Genomic DNA, 13,557 nt, shown 5'->3' with positions numbered 1-13,557 from the left:
CTGTTGAGCAGTAGTCACAGGGCTGTTACGTCTAATGCTTTTTGTTAGTTAATGCATTCCCCTTCTGTGTGGGGGAAAAAAAAACAACAAACAAACAACATAAGGATCTATATAATTTTATTTCATTTACATCTGCACTTTGTTCTGGGACGCCTGAGAAAAATGTGACTGGTGATTCCCATATTAGATTGAATGCTGTACTGTGATCACCAGAACTTGCAAAAACAACTTACTTCTGCCTTTTTGTTTTCTTTTTAATATCCACCAAAACATGCCTTGGTTTAAAGTGCTCAGGAGCACACAGGTGTTACTTGCCCACCACGCAGAATATTTAACTCAGGCCTAAGCTAAGTGTTACTTTTATAAACCAGAACCCTTAAAATTGAAAAAGTAGAATTGTCTTTAAAGCAACCACATGGCTCTATGTAATAAACTGTGGTAGGGCTCAGTACTTTTATTAGCTAATTAAACTGCTGAGAAAAATGCTTTGGGAACACACACCTGAATTTATAACAGAATTCATTCTCTACTTCTACCATGTGGAAAGGAAGTGCATCTGGGAGTGGGTGGGCAGAAAAGCTTTTTCAGTTGCTTAAAAAGGAGTTTGAAGTTTATTTTTTTAAGTAAAGTGGTTAGTTCAGGAGGGAGCTCAGCAAGCTCTTGGCTAGATGGGTTTCCCATTGGTTTACTGAACCTGAAAGAGACACTGATTTATAGGAAGCATGTCTCACAAGTTCCAGTTCTTGGCTTTCCCTAGGTACAATTGTCATAACATGCACTTCTTGCTAAATAAGACCACCATCTGCAAGCATTTCTCTGTGGAATTCTGTAGTCATCCTACAGAAAAACATACTTTTGTCTACATCTTCCTTTAAAGTAAAGCTTTATCTCCAGAAGTATCACCTCATCATTTTGCTAAAAAACCTCCCTGTTCTTTGTAAAATTCATGAAATAGAAAACCAAATCTGAATAAACGATAACCTGCTGAGCCACTTGCATTCACTGTTGTAAATGAAGCTCTAACTTTGTTTTTTATCTCCAACAGACAAACAACAGAAAGGTGAATTTGCCTTAGAGGGCTACACCATCAGAATGAATAATAGCCTTCGGAAGGATGCAAAGAAAGATTGCTGTTTTGAAATCTCCGCTCCTGATAAGCGCATTTATCAGGTTGGACTCTTTATGTCGACTTGAAATTAAATTGATAAAGCCTTTACAATTCCAGTTACCAAATGAACATTTCAGTAAAACAACTTCCACTGACATCTTAATAAAAAAAAAAAAGGAAATCCTTGCATGCTTATACAGTATGTTATATATTAGGAAGATATTAGGAAAAAAAATCTAATAAAAAAAATATATGTATGCATTCAAATACTATCATTTTGGACAAGAACAAGGAAATCTATCATCTTTATCTATTGGTCGTTTCAATGTTAGTATTTTAATGTCTATTGTATAGTATGTCTATTATTTCTTGGATGAATTAAGCAGTGGAAAAAAAAGTTAAACAAAATATCTATCAGTGTTAAACACATATTGTATTGGTCATGGCTTTGCCAAGTATATCTGCTTAAAGGCACATATCAGCTGTGCAATTCAGAGATCTATCAGCTAGACATCAATATGGAATGTAAGTTTAATAAGTTTTAAATATCTGAGATTGCAGTTGAAAGCCAGTTAATTAAGCTGTCAGGTAGTGTGTTGGAATCTGACAAGAACATTTTTAAGAAAACTGTACCCAGCAGTCTAAAGAAATTCATGGGTGTCTTCTAATTGTCAAGGGCAAATTTTGTTCATCAGTTCTGGCTTTGACATTGATGAAGAGAAGCAGCTTTTTTTCTGCACAGCTGCCAGCTGCTGATCAGAGTTTCAAATCCATCATCCTCTCCTTCAATTACGTAAATTTGTCAAAATTAGCTTTACATTATAAGAAGCATCCTTGCAAGAAAAGTACCAGAAGACACGAAAAGAATTACTAATGGTTTCTTGAGGAAGTGATGAGAATGCTGCAGACCCTTTTTTTTTATTGCTAATGAAATTGTAGTTATGTTTTTGTCATTACTACTACTTGTTATTAATAAACATTTAATAGTTTACAGCTGCCACTCCCAAAGAAGCAGAGGAATGGGTACAGCAAGTGAAATTTGTAATTCAAGGTAAGCCAGAAAAGCCATATCCCTCATTATCAGTACTGCTTAGTGATGGTAGCGCTATCACGTTTGTATCTCTCTTATTACCACTTATCCAAGTTTTGAATAGTAACTTCTGGTTCTCAATCATCTTGTAGCTTTTACATGAGTTTTCTCCTTGCAGTGTATTTGCTTTTCTTTCCAAGAGTACCATGTAGCTTGAAAACTTCCCTTATGACTGTTAGAAGAAAATAAGAATATACTGTAAGAACCAGCTCGTAGAGTACAAATAAATTATGTTTGCATTTGGAATGAATTTCTTTTAGCTTTCTTATTTAGGAAATATTAACTTTGCTTTTACATAGATATGGGATCTAATACTATTCCCGAGGAGGAGGAATATGATGATGTTGGACATGCAAGCAGTGAGCCAACAGATGACAGCATTTATGAAGAACTTCCAGGTATGTTGAGAATATTTTGTCTTTAACCTTATGACTTGTGACAATTTTGTCTTCTCTGCTTCTAGTTTGATAACCTGAGAGGATAAAGCAACCTGGTGACTAAGATACAGATTTCAATTCTTTTCTGTGACATTAGAAATGTCTTTAACCAGATTTGAGTGAGAACACTTCATTTTTCTTCAGCAGGGACATCAAAATAGTGCAGAAAGTATAAAAGGGGTCTTGAGGGACTTTTAGTTCATTAACATTCTCTAGTATGTACTTATTTTTTTTAATTAAAAAATCAACTTGCCTTACAGCTTTTTCCACCAACTTGCCCATCTTTTTTTTTTTTTTACTTTATATATTTTGGCACCTACGTTAGGCAAAAGTTTTCTATCACTCCAGCTGCTGCCCAATGTGCATCTTTTAATCCCGCAAGAAAGCAATGTGTTGGCTTGAAGGGGCTCTGGAGATGAACTGTAAATGAAGACAACATGAGTACTGACATGCTTTGTTTCACATCTTCCAGCATGACTATGGTGACACAAGAGTTTAGTGTGAATAGCTTTTGGAATTCATTATAGATATTCAAGTGATAGGAAGATGTTTGGTCTTGTTTCTGTTTTAAGAAGCTATTTTAGAAGTAATTATTCGGCTACCATCAGTTAAATAATAATTTTAAATGATATGACAGTAATCACTTTGCATAGCACAACATTCTGCATCCTTTGCTGTTTAAGTCAGTGCAATTATCAGCAATAACGCGAGAGAAAAAGTCAGTAACGTCACATGATACTGACTAGTTTTATTTATTTTCTAGATTGAATATTCTGTCTATGGGAGGCAAAAAAACCCCACCAAACAACCAAAACATTTTTAAGTTTGTCTTGATATTCATTTGAAGGTTGGTTCAGTGAATTTTGAGAGAAGAAAACATGAGAGACTTACTAAAAAAAATCCCAAACTACTGCATAGAATTGTGAAATTGTAGGAGAGCTTTTGCAGTGAATATAAAATCCATGTTAGAGGGCTTAATCTTATAGCAGGAGTAATATACCCAAACACTGCAGTGCTTTTTGGATGCTCAGGCTCTTAGAGAAGATGGTCCTTTATGCTTACTTATACTTTCATTTAGAAAGCTCTACATGCATCCTGGGATTATTTTTTTTCTTTCTTTCCTGAGATTTCACTTATCTTACCCATTTGTTTCAGTATCAAGCAGGAAGTAGGTTTTATGGCAGTAATATATTAAATATTGGTGGAGGAATAAAATTATTTATCCCCGTGATCTTGGAGTTTTTCATTTTCCTGTTCTGAATTAGGGATTTACCTTCCTTATTATGTGCCTTCTCCAGCCTTTGTATTTTAATTGTAAGCTTTTCAAGAAGTCTTACCTTGTACAGTGGAGCTCTAATTTTGGCTGTGATGTCTTGGTGTAACTGAAAAAATAATAAATGAAACTTGCTGTAGATTTTGAGTGACGGCAATCTATTTTTATCTCCCATAGATGTACTACTTCAAAAGTAATTTGCCTAAATGGCAGTAAAAACTAATGTTTCTGTTGCCTGAGATCAGTCTTTCACTTCCTTATCCATAACATTGAAGAGGATTAGATGAAGTGCTAGTTGACAAATCTCACAGGAACAAGCCTTGCTTGGTTCTTGTAATTCGCTTAAACTGGTAATAAAAAGTATACTTCACTTTGGTCTCATTTGGTTTCATTAGGCCTTGTTGATGGTAGGCTTAATTTCCACTAACTGTCTTTTTTATTTTCCCAGGTAAGTGAATGTATTCTTCCTTCCTTTCATAGTGGAAAAAGTGGAAATCCATTATCCCTGTTGTTAGGTTACTTTCTAATCCAGAGCAAATAAGAAATTCTGAACTCTTGTACCTTTCTGTTCCCTTAATAATTTCTTGTAGAGCCCAAAAGGCATTCTAAACTCTGGAATGGAGAAGACACGTACTAGACCCTTGTAAGGAGGAAAAAGAAATTTACTTGCACTTTGTATTGATCCTCAAAGCATCTTGGTGTTAGGTCCACTAGCTTTCCACACATCGAAACTTTAAAGTGTTGTACTTCAGGTACACAGCTCATTGTACCTTATTGTTATATATCTGGTTGTTATTTGCCATTTCTCAAAGAATCATTTGCATAGTATGGTGATTTTTTTGATTTATATCTGCACTTCCGAGCAAATTAAACCAGTTCATAGTGCACTCAATTTTGTAAATTGGGCTTAGTGTTACAGTAAAGAGTGTTTGAAGAGATGATATGTATATTTTCTCACTATTTTGAAAAACTGAGTATTTTGAAGAAACGTAGCAGTAATCAGGATGGGCTGGTACAGCACTCACTAGCTGCTACATTGCCTTCTTCCCCCCCCATCTCTCATGTAGCAGTAGACAGTGTAGAAAAATGGATTTTCCAGACAGGAGCTCACTAGCTTCAATCCAGTATCCAGAACAGAAATAGTCTATTCCCTATTAAAAAGTTAGATTTCAATGGAATTCAATTTGTACTGCTTGCTAGCAGAAGAAATAGGCTGATAGTTGGAGAGGGTACAAAGAGGGGAGGAAAAATTACTCTTTATCTGTTAAATCACTTTATTCTTTAATGTCACACGTGAATTCATATTTACTATAGAAACATCATTTGCCTGATTCTCACTCAGTGTGTTTTACTGTGGTTATTTATGTGGAGCTTAAGACTTCTCAAACTCTAGTGTTAAACCATGTTATATGTGTGTGTAGTTATATCTGGATGCATAGTTTTTAGTCTAGTGTTGTTTAAGTGTCATGGTTTTGTAACCCGTGACATTAAGAAAAAACTACTGAGTTGTGCTTGTCAGGAGATAGTTGTCATTTGTCAAGATTTTGTCTTCTCATATCATCCCTGAAGACCAAATTAGTTTCTTTAATAACTTGGGGTCTTAGTGACATAATTTTTAAGGGCCTTCTCTCCTTCATTCTTTGGTCTTTCATCTGTATGGACCACTTACACGAACTTGCAGTACTAACCACTGCCTTCTACCATGATCCTTTCTGAAACATCAGTTGTGTTCTTTCTATAACAGTCTTGCTTAATAGGAAAACAGCAGTCTTAAAATAAACTCTCATCCTTATATTAAATTTCAGTCTTGTGTTATCTTTTTCAGTTCTCATTCTTCTTGCAAACTTGCGTAATAGTAGTAGTTTCGAATGTGTACAGTATATCTTCCACCAAAATGATTCTAAATGTGGGGTTTGATGATCTCTTTGGTGCTTCTTGGTAAGTTTGGAAATCCCAAGTGATGTGGTGTAATACAAATCTGAAATGTCTGGCTTTGTGTCATTTAATTTTAACCTGTCCAAAAGATAGAGAATATTTGGGTAAGAGGACAGTGAAATCCAGTGCTGTTTAGCCAGGGGAATTGCTGTGGGGAATTAATCCAGCAAACACAACTTGCGTCAGTCCCTACTTTGCTGTAAATTGAATTTTGGGATTGGTTCAGTGTCTGACTGGGACAAGGATCATGGGACTGAAAAGCTTGCCTTTGTCTTTTAACTCCCACTATCATTTCTCTGCCAAACAGTTTGATCAAGCCACACTATTTGGGCCAGTAATTCTGTTTTGCAGTGCAGTTGGAAGCTTAGTTAGGGAAACTGTAACCAAGGCAAAGCTTGGGGAAAGGTAAGAAACAACAGAAAGTGTGCTACACAAAGAAGCATTTTTTATTTTAAATGAAGTATTTTAATAATTTTAAACTAATAGCTTTAAAATTATATTGATGTTGTTTCGGAACTTATTTCTAACACCTCTTATGAAGATGGAGAATGATCACTTTGTCTCTGACTTATGATTGTGTCTTGAAGTAGCTTTGTTGTCTTAACTTTTAGCCGTTAATCTCTGCAGCTAAATAGCATAACTTAATGTCATCATCTTCTCTTGTTACTCGGTCATTTGAGCTTTTTCATAGCTTGAATTGGGGAAAAGGCAAGAACGTGATCTCTGGTTTACTTCTAGGGAACAATTAAGTTGTGATTATTTACTGAGGCTTGAGTGTAAGCTTGATCTGTCACTCACAAACACAAGATTATAGCAGATATTTGTCAGATGTACTGACTTTTTGGTGCTAGCACAGAGGATTTCACAATGATGTGTTAATGAATGCATCTTTTCAGAAGACCTGTGCTCGCTTCAGATTTTTCAATGTATCACTGCCAAGGTCTGTTTGGTGCATGGCAGTCCCTGTTCCCTGGATCACAGCTATATGACCAGTTCCCAAAACCAGTAAGCTAAAACAAACTGTTAATGGATCAGTGTGAATCAGAGCAGTAGGTCTGAGTCAGCAGAGGAAAAGATTATGAAGTCTAACATGTTATTTGTGAAGATTGCTGTTAAGGTAGTATATTATATATCCTGGTATATTGTCCAAATTCCTCCCAGAGTCAGTTATTAAGTATTTGTGCAATTCCTTACTTCTTTTCCACAGAAGTGATATATAATGCTGTTGTGCTATTTAAATATACATGTATTTTCTTTTTTCCCCACAAATGAATTCTAACTATTTTGTTAGAAAATGACGCGATTTCTAAATCTAAGCAGAGTCTGCGATATTTGAAGCTGAAAAGTAGATGAGAATTCTTGAGGACTCATCTAAAGATGAGTTTTGAAAGTAATTATTGGAAGTGTTTTGAATTATTTCTTTTAAAACACATTTAATATCCAAGAACAGTGAGGTGGTTTTACTTTTTTTGTTCATCCTCCTTTTAAAACAGTAAGGAATGGTCATTCTTCAAAACCATTTGTTCAAGATTGGATCTCAGTGTTAAGAAATTAATAATTCTCAGTTGTTTAACCATTTATTTTTATATACTGGGTATGTTTGCCCATAATGCTTACCATTAGATGCAATACCAGAATAAGTGGAGATGCCACAGGGCTTACTTACTTCACTGTAAATCAAAAGATATTCAAATAATATAAGATCAATTAAAACCTATGTAAACTGCACATTGGTGTGAGGCTGTAGAAATGATGTTTTTTTTTCTGCCTTTTTTTTTCTTCTATGTGTCTTTGATTATATGCCAAACATGGAAATCACTGGAAAACGTTTTCTTGCAAATGCATATTGCTGAATTTAAACTTCCGTGATGGTCTGGGGCTGTGTCTGAATTCTCTGTTGCCCCGGGTTTTGAGGCAGTACTCTTGTGGAATTAATATATACCGAGTGTCTTTCCACTGATACTTGATGATCATGAGACATAAGTTATGAATGCAGACAACTTTCTGTATTTGAAGACATCACATCCAGAAGATGGTTAGGAACCTGATACCTGAATCTCAGCTTTTGTTTGCCACAAGAGCCTGGGCTTTATCTTCAATTAATGTAATCCTACATCTAAAGAGGGAACCTTTTATTTCTATTGATGTTAAGTGTCAGTGATGGAAGAGGAGGTAAGACAATCTGGTGCAGCTGAAAATAATAAGATGTCCCTTGAGTGGGAAGTGGCAAGTCTTTGAGAGGAAAAATAAGGTTCACAGACCTTTCTTGTGTGTTTCTTGAAAAGTGAATATATATTGCTGGTCTGGGGATAACAGGTGTCCCATAGCTGTCAGGGACTCTACTGTGGCTGATGCAATTCAAATATATTATAAACATTCACAAACATTCAAGTGCGGAAGCTGGTAAAAATAGAATAATAATTGAGTATTCAAATTTAGGCTGATTTGTGTGCGAGAGGCACTTGCCGGTCTTGGGGAAGGAGAATTTTCTGCTGAAAAATGCTTTTAGAGAAGAGTATTCTTCTCTAAAAATACTTCTGCTGCAGAAAAAATTGTTCTTCTTTTCTTTTTTAACCAAAATACGTCACTTATTCTAAGCCTACATTTTCAGAATTTCAGATTGCATTTTCTGTATTCCATTTTTGGAGTGGTAGAAGGAATGGTGGCCAGCTGTGAAATTCAAAGCAGTTAATTGCAGTATCTACACTAAATGGAAAATGTGTACAATTAAGTTTAGGTATTTTCCTCTTGTTGAAATGCATACGAGACTAAACAGGCTTCAGAGTTCACAAGAGGGAAAACCAGTAGTATACTTCCTGAATAGTGATCCACTGTAACAAGAAGTTACATAAAGATTCATATCAGAAAGGCTGTGTTTATTGAATTATCAGGTTCTCAAAAGCTAAATTTCATTTCTGTATGTCAGAATTAAAAAACAAAACAAAAACAAACAGAAAAGTACCCAATCAGACAATAATAATAATAAAACATAAAAGGTCTAGATTGTTAAATATTCATTGGCTGTTGGCATTTTTGAAGCTTGTTTGCTTAAAATTAAAAGGCATAGCTTAGTAATATCTGAAAAGGAAGTATTTTTAATCGTACTATTCTATGTATAAAAGAAGTCTTTCAAAAACTGATTAGTACACATCTCATTGAAAGGAATTTACTTATTGAAATAAGATTATTTTATTGCAAGTACCAATCACTCATTTTTACATTGTTTTCTGTGTGCCCGTGCTAAACAACTTTTGACACTATTGATCTGTAAAACCAATCTGATGTGAACAGTATGTGACAGAAGTTGTTTGTTATTGAAAGACAGAATTCTGTCCCAGAATGGCTTGTCATCCTGGGGAGAAAAAATCACACAAAGTAATTTAACTTGTATCATAGCTTTTTTTTTTTTTTTGATGAGGACTGTGTTTCTGACAGTTGAGTTCTTGTTAAATGTGAGCAAAGCTTTGTTTACGCATGCATGTCTTCAATGGGTTATGGACCTGTAGTTCTTTCTTTGGCGGCACTGGTTTTATCTAATTAAGCAGCAGTGAAATAATTCTAATACAGAGCCTTCAGAGGAAATGCCTTGGTATGTGAGATAGTTTATTAACCATAAATTTGAGAATTGCTGTAGTTTAGCAAGTTCAAAGTAAAATGTCAATTGTATTATGTATATTTATGAAAATAGAAAATTGGGGCTTGCTCTACTGTTTGAGTATAACTGTGATGAATGCTATATAGATAGATCAAGGAACCTTTACTTTTTGAATTTGTGATGAATGACTGTATATCAGGCTATTAAAACCATTAGGCAGAGTCTTTTGAGAAACAAGAGCAACCAGAGGTTATACGGTGCCTCAGGCTAGTGCTTCCCAAGTTTTCTGGCTTCCACGAGGTAGCTATTATAGAACCATAATTTATACAACTGGGTTCTAAAATAAGACCTAGTAAGGTGGGCTTTAAAGGCTGACTTAATCATTCTGTTACTGTACATACAAGTCTCTGATTTGAATTCTTAAGCCTTGGGAGGGATTCAAGCTTTTATATATATATATAAAAGATATATATATATATATATATCTTTTGTCTCAGTATACTTTTTATGTGCTATCCGCTCTCCTCAAGATGGAGAAATTAGGCTAACAAAATGCTGCTAATTAACCGGAGCTTCATGAATGCTGTTGTCTGTAATGCAAGTGTGCCCGTTTTGCTTGTTTGTTACAGTGTACTACATTCATAATGGATGTCATGTTTAGCTTGCATATGGGCAAGGAAAACAACACAAAAAATGGCTGTCTGTCTGCCTTTCTTGGCTGCTACTCTCTGGACTGGCTCCTTGTCTTTGGAAGGAGCAGGTTGGCTGCTTCAGGGAAAGGAACATGGTCAGGCAGGGTGAACCAGGTTGAGAGGGAAAGATGCAACAGTCTTCTATGCCCTAGCACAGGGAGGGGAAAGCTCCAGAGTTGGCAGGCTGCAGACATACAGGTGAGCTTCAGTGCTGAAGGAAAGATCGTTGTCTTAATAAGACAGAAGAGACTGGGGAGAGCCCATTGCAGATCATTGAAATTTGGACAAGAGAGCAAAAAAGGAAGAAAATAACTCCAGGACACAGTTGGCACTGGGGATGTTTTGTTTCAGTCCTTTTTTTTTGTTTTGTTTTGTTTTTAATAGTCTATTTTTTCCTAGGAAATCTTAATCTTCATCTAAGAAGTTTTTATGTTCTAATGAGAGCTAGTTTAAGAGCTTGGAATCTTTTGATTTCTTTAAGGAAAAAGATTGAGTGATTCTCCCTCTGGTTTGTGGCCAGGCTGTAACAATTACTCTGTCCTTGAAAACTGAAGGCAACAATAAGTAAAACTGGGAAATAAAAGGAAGGAATCTTACTGTCAAGGCAAAGCTATTGTCTACAGAGAAGCCTCTAGTGCGTAGCGAGAGTGTCTACCCTTCAACACGTCACAAAATACATTAATTGAATCTATTTTCATACCTTTCTGAAGGAGTAAGGTGTTTCCATTACTAAATATTGAGCAGTGCTTTCAGATAATTGAGTAAACATCATTTCGAGATGAATATGATTTTGTTATCGTTTCTGTAAGGATCATTAAAGACCAGTTTCTGGATTAAATCACCTAGCTCTGGCTTAGCAAATGGCTGCTTGTAAACTACAACTTGGGACTGTGCTGTGTCTTTGGCATGAGGCCTAGGGAATCCAAAGTACTGGCTGCAAGAGAATTTTGCTAATCTGGGACTCTAGAGGCCCTGGTTTTTCTACGAACTGTCTGCATGCCAATCCCGCAGTAAAGTGGTGGGCTTCTGGGGAGCAGTTGTCATCTCCTGCTTATGAACTGTTTCCAGATCCCTGCCGTCCTCCCTCATCTCTCAGAGGTGCATGTAGGGCTGGTGACATCAGACATCCAAAGCTGCCGATCCCACTCTGGTCCTTGTGTATGAGAGGAGGGGAATGAGACTACATTTGTTGATGTGTGTAGAAATGAATGTGGATGTGGTACCCTCAAATACTGTATGTGTAAACAGTCTGTGTAGCAGCTATAATTTTCAGCTTATTTCTGATTTATTCTGATTTTTTTTTATTTACTAGTGAATCATAACAAGCATGTTTCACAGTTAATTTCCTCGTTTAAAGCTGGAGAAAAAAATTTAACATAGCCGCCATGACTGAATTTAGTGGCATAATGCCACAAACACTGAAAAGAGGCAGTGGTGTGGGTTTATTACTTCTCATGAAAGTACCCAAAGAATACAAAAATGTCTTGGTAGAACATTTTAAAGGAGTCAGTAGAGAAGCATCTGGGAGCCAGACTTTTCTTGTGGAAAAATGCCAACAACTGTATTGTGTTTCCTCTCACTAAAGCAAAGGAGGCTGAAATGCCTTGTCTTCTGTGCCTTTTGGAGTAAAGTCATTTCTGGAATCAGGCTATAAATTTGAATACTTTAACCCTGCAGATTATTAAAGGATATAATGTGGTTTAAATAAGATGCTTTCTTTATGATTCTGTGTATGTAAATATTGTGTCAAGTCACATTTGTCACAATTAGGGGTATGTAATTTTCAGAAATGACTTTTAAATTTAAATCTTGCTGCTGATCAATGAGTATGGGAAACTTCACTTGACATCTAAAGACTTCTTTCTCTGCAGCAGATAAATTTAGGCCTGAGAACTGTAACTCCTGTACATGGTTGTCAAATAACACTGTAGTACAAAGTTATAATGTATAGATTAGTTAATTAAATACTTGATTGGTAGATGTATTCATGTAGGGAACTATTTATATTTTCTGTGTAGCTTTTAATAGCTACCACGTTTATTTTAGCAAAACCTTTATTAATAGAAGTTTACAAAACGTCATGTTGAACGCTTAAACTATTTACATAACTAAGAGCTATTGTGGGTTAAGAGAACAAACCAATTTAGTTACAGCGAATTCACATAAATCTTTACAATGCTTATATGTAAGATCAGAGTTACATACACGCACATGTATTTAGGAAAGCAGTTTCTGGTGCAGATTCCTGCGAACCTACAATATAATTGTGGAATCAGTTTCAACAACACTGGTTTGTCCAATAATTGCAGCTGTTTTGTTTGAAGGAAAGGAGGGCAGGTGAGGGAGCATTTTTTTGTTAACTAGCTGAATCACGTGAGGAGCATGTAGAAACATCAGAAGTTGAGGATTATTAAGAGAAGTATCTTAAAATATTTTGTTCCTTATTTAAGTGTTTAAGTATGGATTTCGATAAGACACCTCTTGCCTGGATTTTCCAAGCCAAGTTTGGGGCTTTTGGAACATTTTTAGAAGTGGAGCCAGAATTGTGCTTTTGTTGGATGCTGACATAAAACCTTACCTTCAGAGATCCCTCTGAAGGCGTAGAAGTTATCTAGGCTCTCAATCAAAAAGTATAGGTAATGTTTTGAAAAGTGCCTGGTCAAACTTAAGAACTTCAAGAGGAACTGGGTTCTGAAGTTGCTTATGAAACCTTGCTTGATGATCTATCAATTTTTGTTGGTTTTTTTTTGGTTGTTTTTTTGAGTTCAACATATTGTGACCAGTTCAGCATACAGGATCGGACAATGTTAAGAGACTTGATTTCTGAAAATAAATTACAGAAATAATTAATTTTCAGTGCTTATTAGCTGCGAATGTAAGTGCAGGAAAAAAATTAATGACTTTCTGGAAGTGGCTCTCTGTAATTTCTTCTTTCTTCATTATAATTATTGTGTATATATCTACAATTGAACTTGCTTGCGATGACCTTTATCTTTTCTCTTGAGAAGAATTACTATTATCAGGTCTTTCTTCATGAGAAAATAAAAAGGTCAGTGCAAAACTCATCCCTTATTTCTATGCAGCGCACATTGCAGTTTGGCATATTTGTATTGAATTTTATTAATAATAATTAGATCATTTTGTCAAAGAAATTTTAGAATTAGGAATTCTAGATGGTCTGCTACATACTCCTGCTTTTCCTGCCTCCTTCCACCTGCTCTTCTCTCACGGTTACTGTTGGTCTAGTTGAGGTTTTACATATTTCTGTTCCTCCTGATCCTGTCAGCCTCGCTAATTTTTTTCTCCATCTTTAACCCTAAATTTATGAATGGCTGGTTCTTCCTCATCTGTATCTATGAAGACAAACAGAATGTAGAGAATCTAAATGTATTGCTTTTTTAAAAATTATTATTATTATTTTTATTTA

The 13,557-nt window shown here is 35.5% G+C and overlaps 1 protein-coding gene across 1 annotated transcript in view; it reads left to right on the top strand.

Annotated features, from left to right (window-relative positions):
• Positions 1-13,557, top strand: part of SKAP2 (src kinase associated phosphoprotein 2) — a 108,767-nt gene that overhangs the window by 71,773 nt on the left and 23,437 nt on the right. Inside the window, exons 7-9 of the mRNA XM_072330203.1 lie at positions 1,046-1,170; positions 2,096-2,159; positions 2,498-2,596. Coding sequence (XP_072186304.1) covers positions 1,046-1,170; positions 2,096-2,159; positions 2,498-2,596 — 288 coding nt within the window. The remainder of the gene's footprint in view (positions 1-1,045; positions 1,171-2,095; positions 2,160-2,497; positions 2,597-13,557) is intronic.

This window comes from Excalfactoria chinensis, chromosome 2, assembly GCF_039878825.1.
Source record: "Excalfactoria chinensis isolate bCotChi1 chromosome 2, bCotChi1.hap2, whole genome shotgun sequence".
In the NCBI taxonomy this organism is placed as follows: Eukaryota; Metazoa; Chordata; class Aves; order Galliformes; family Phasianidae; genus Excalfactoria; species Excalfactoria chinensis.
This window is presented reverse-complemented; position numbering and strand designations above follow the sequence as displayed.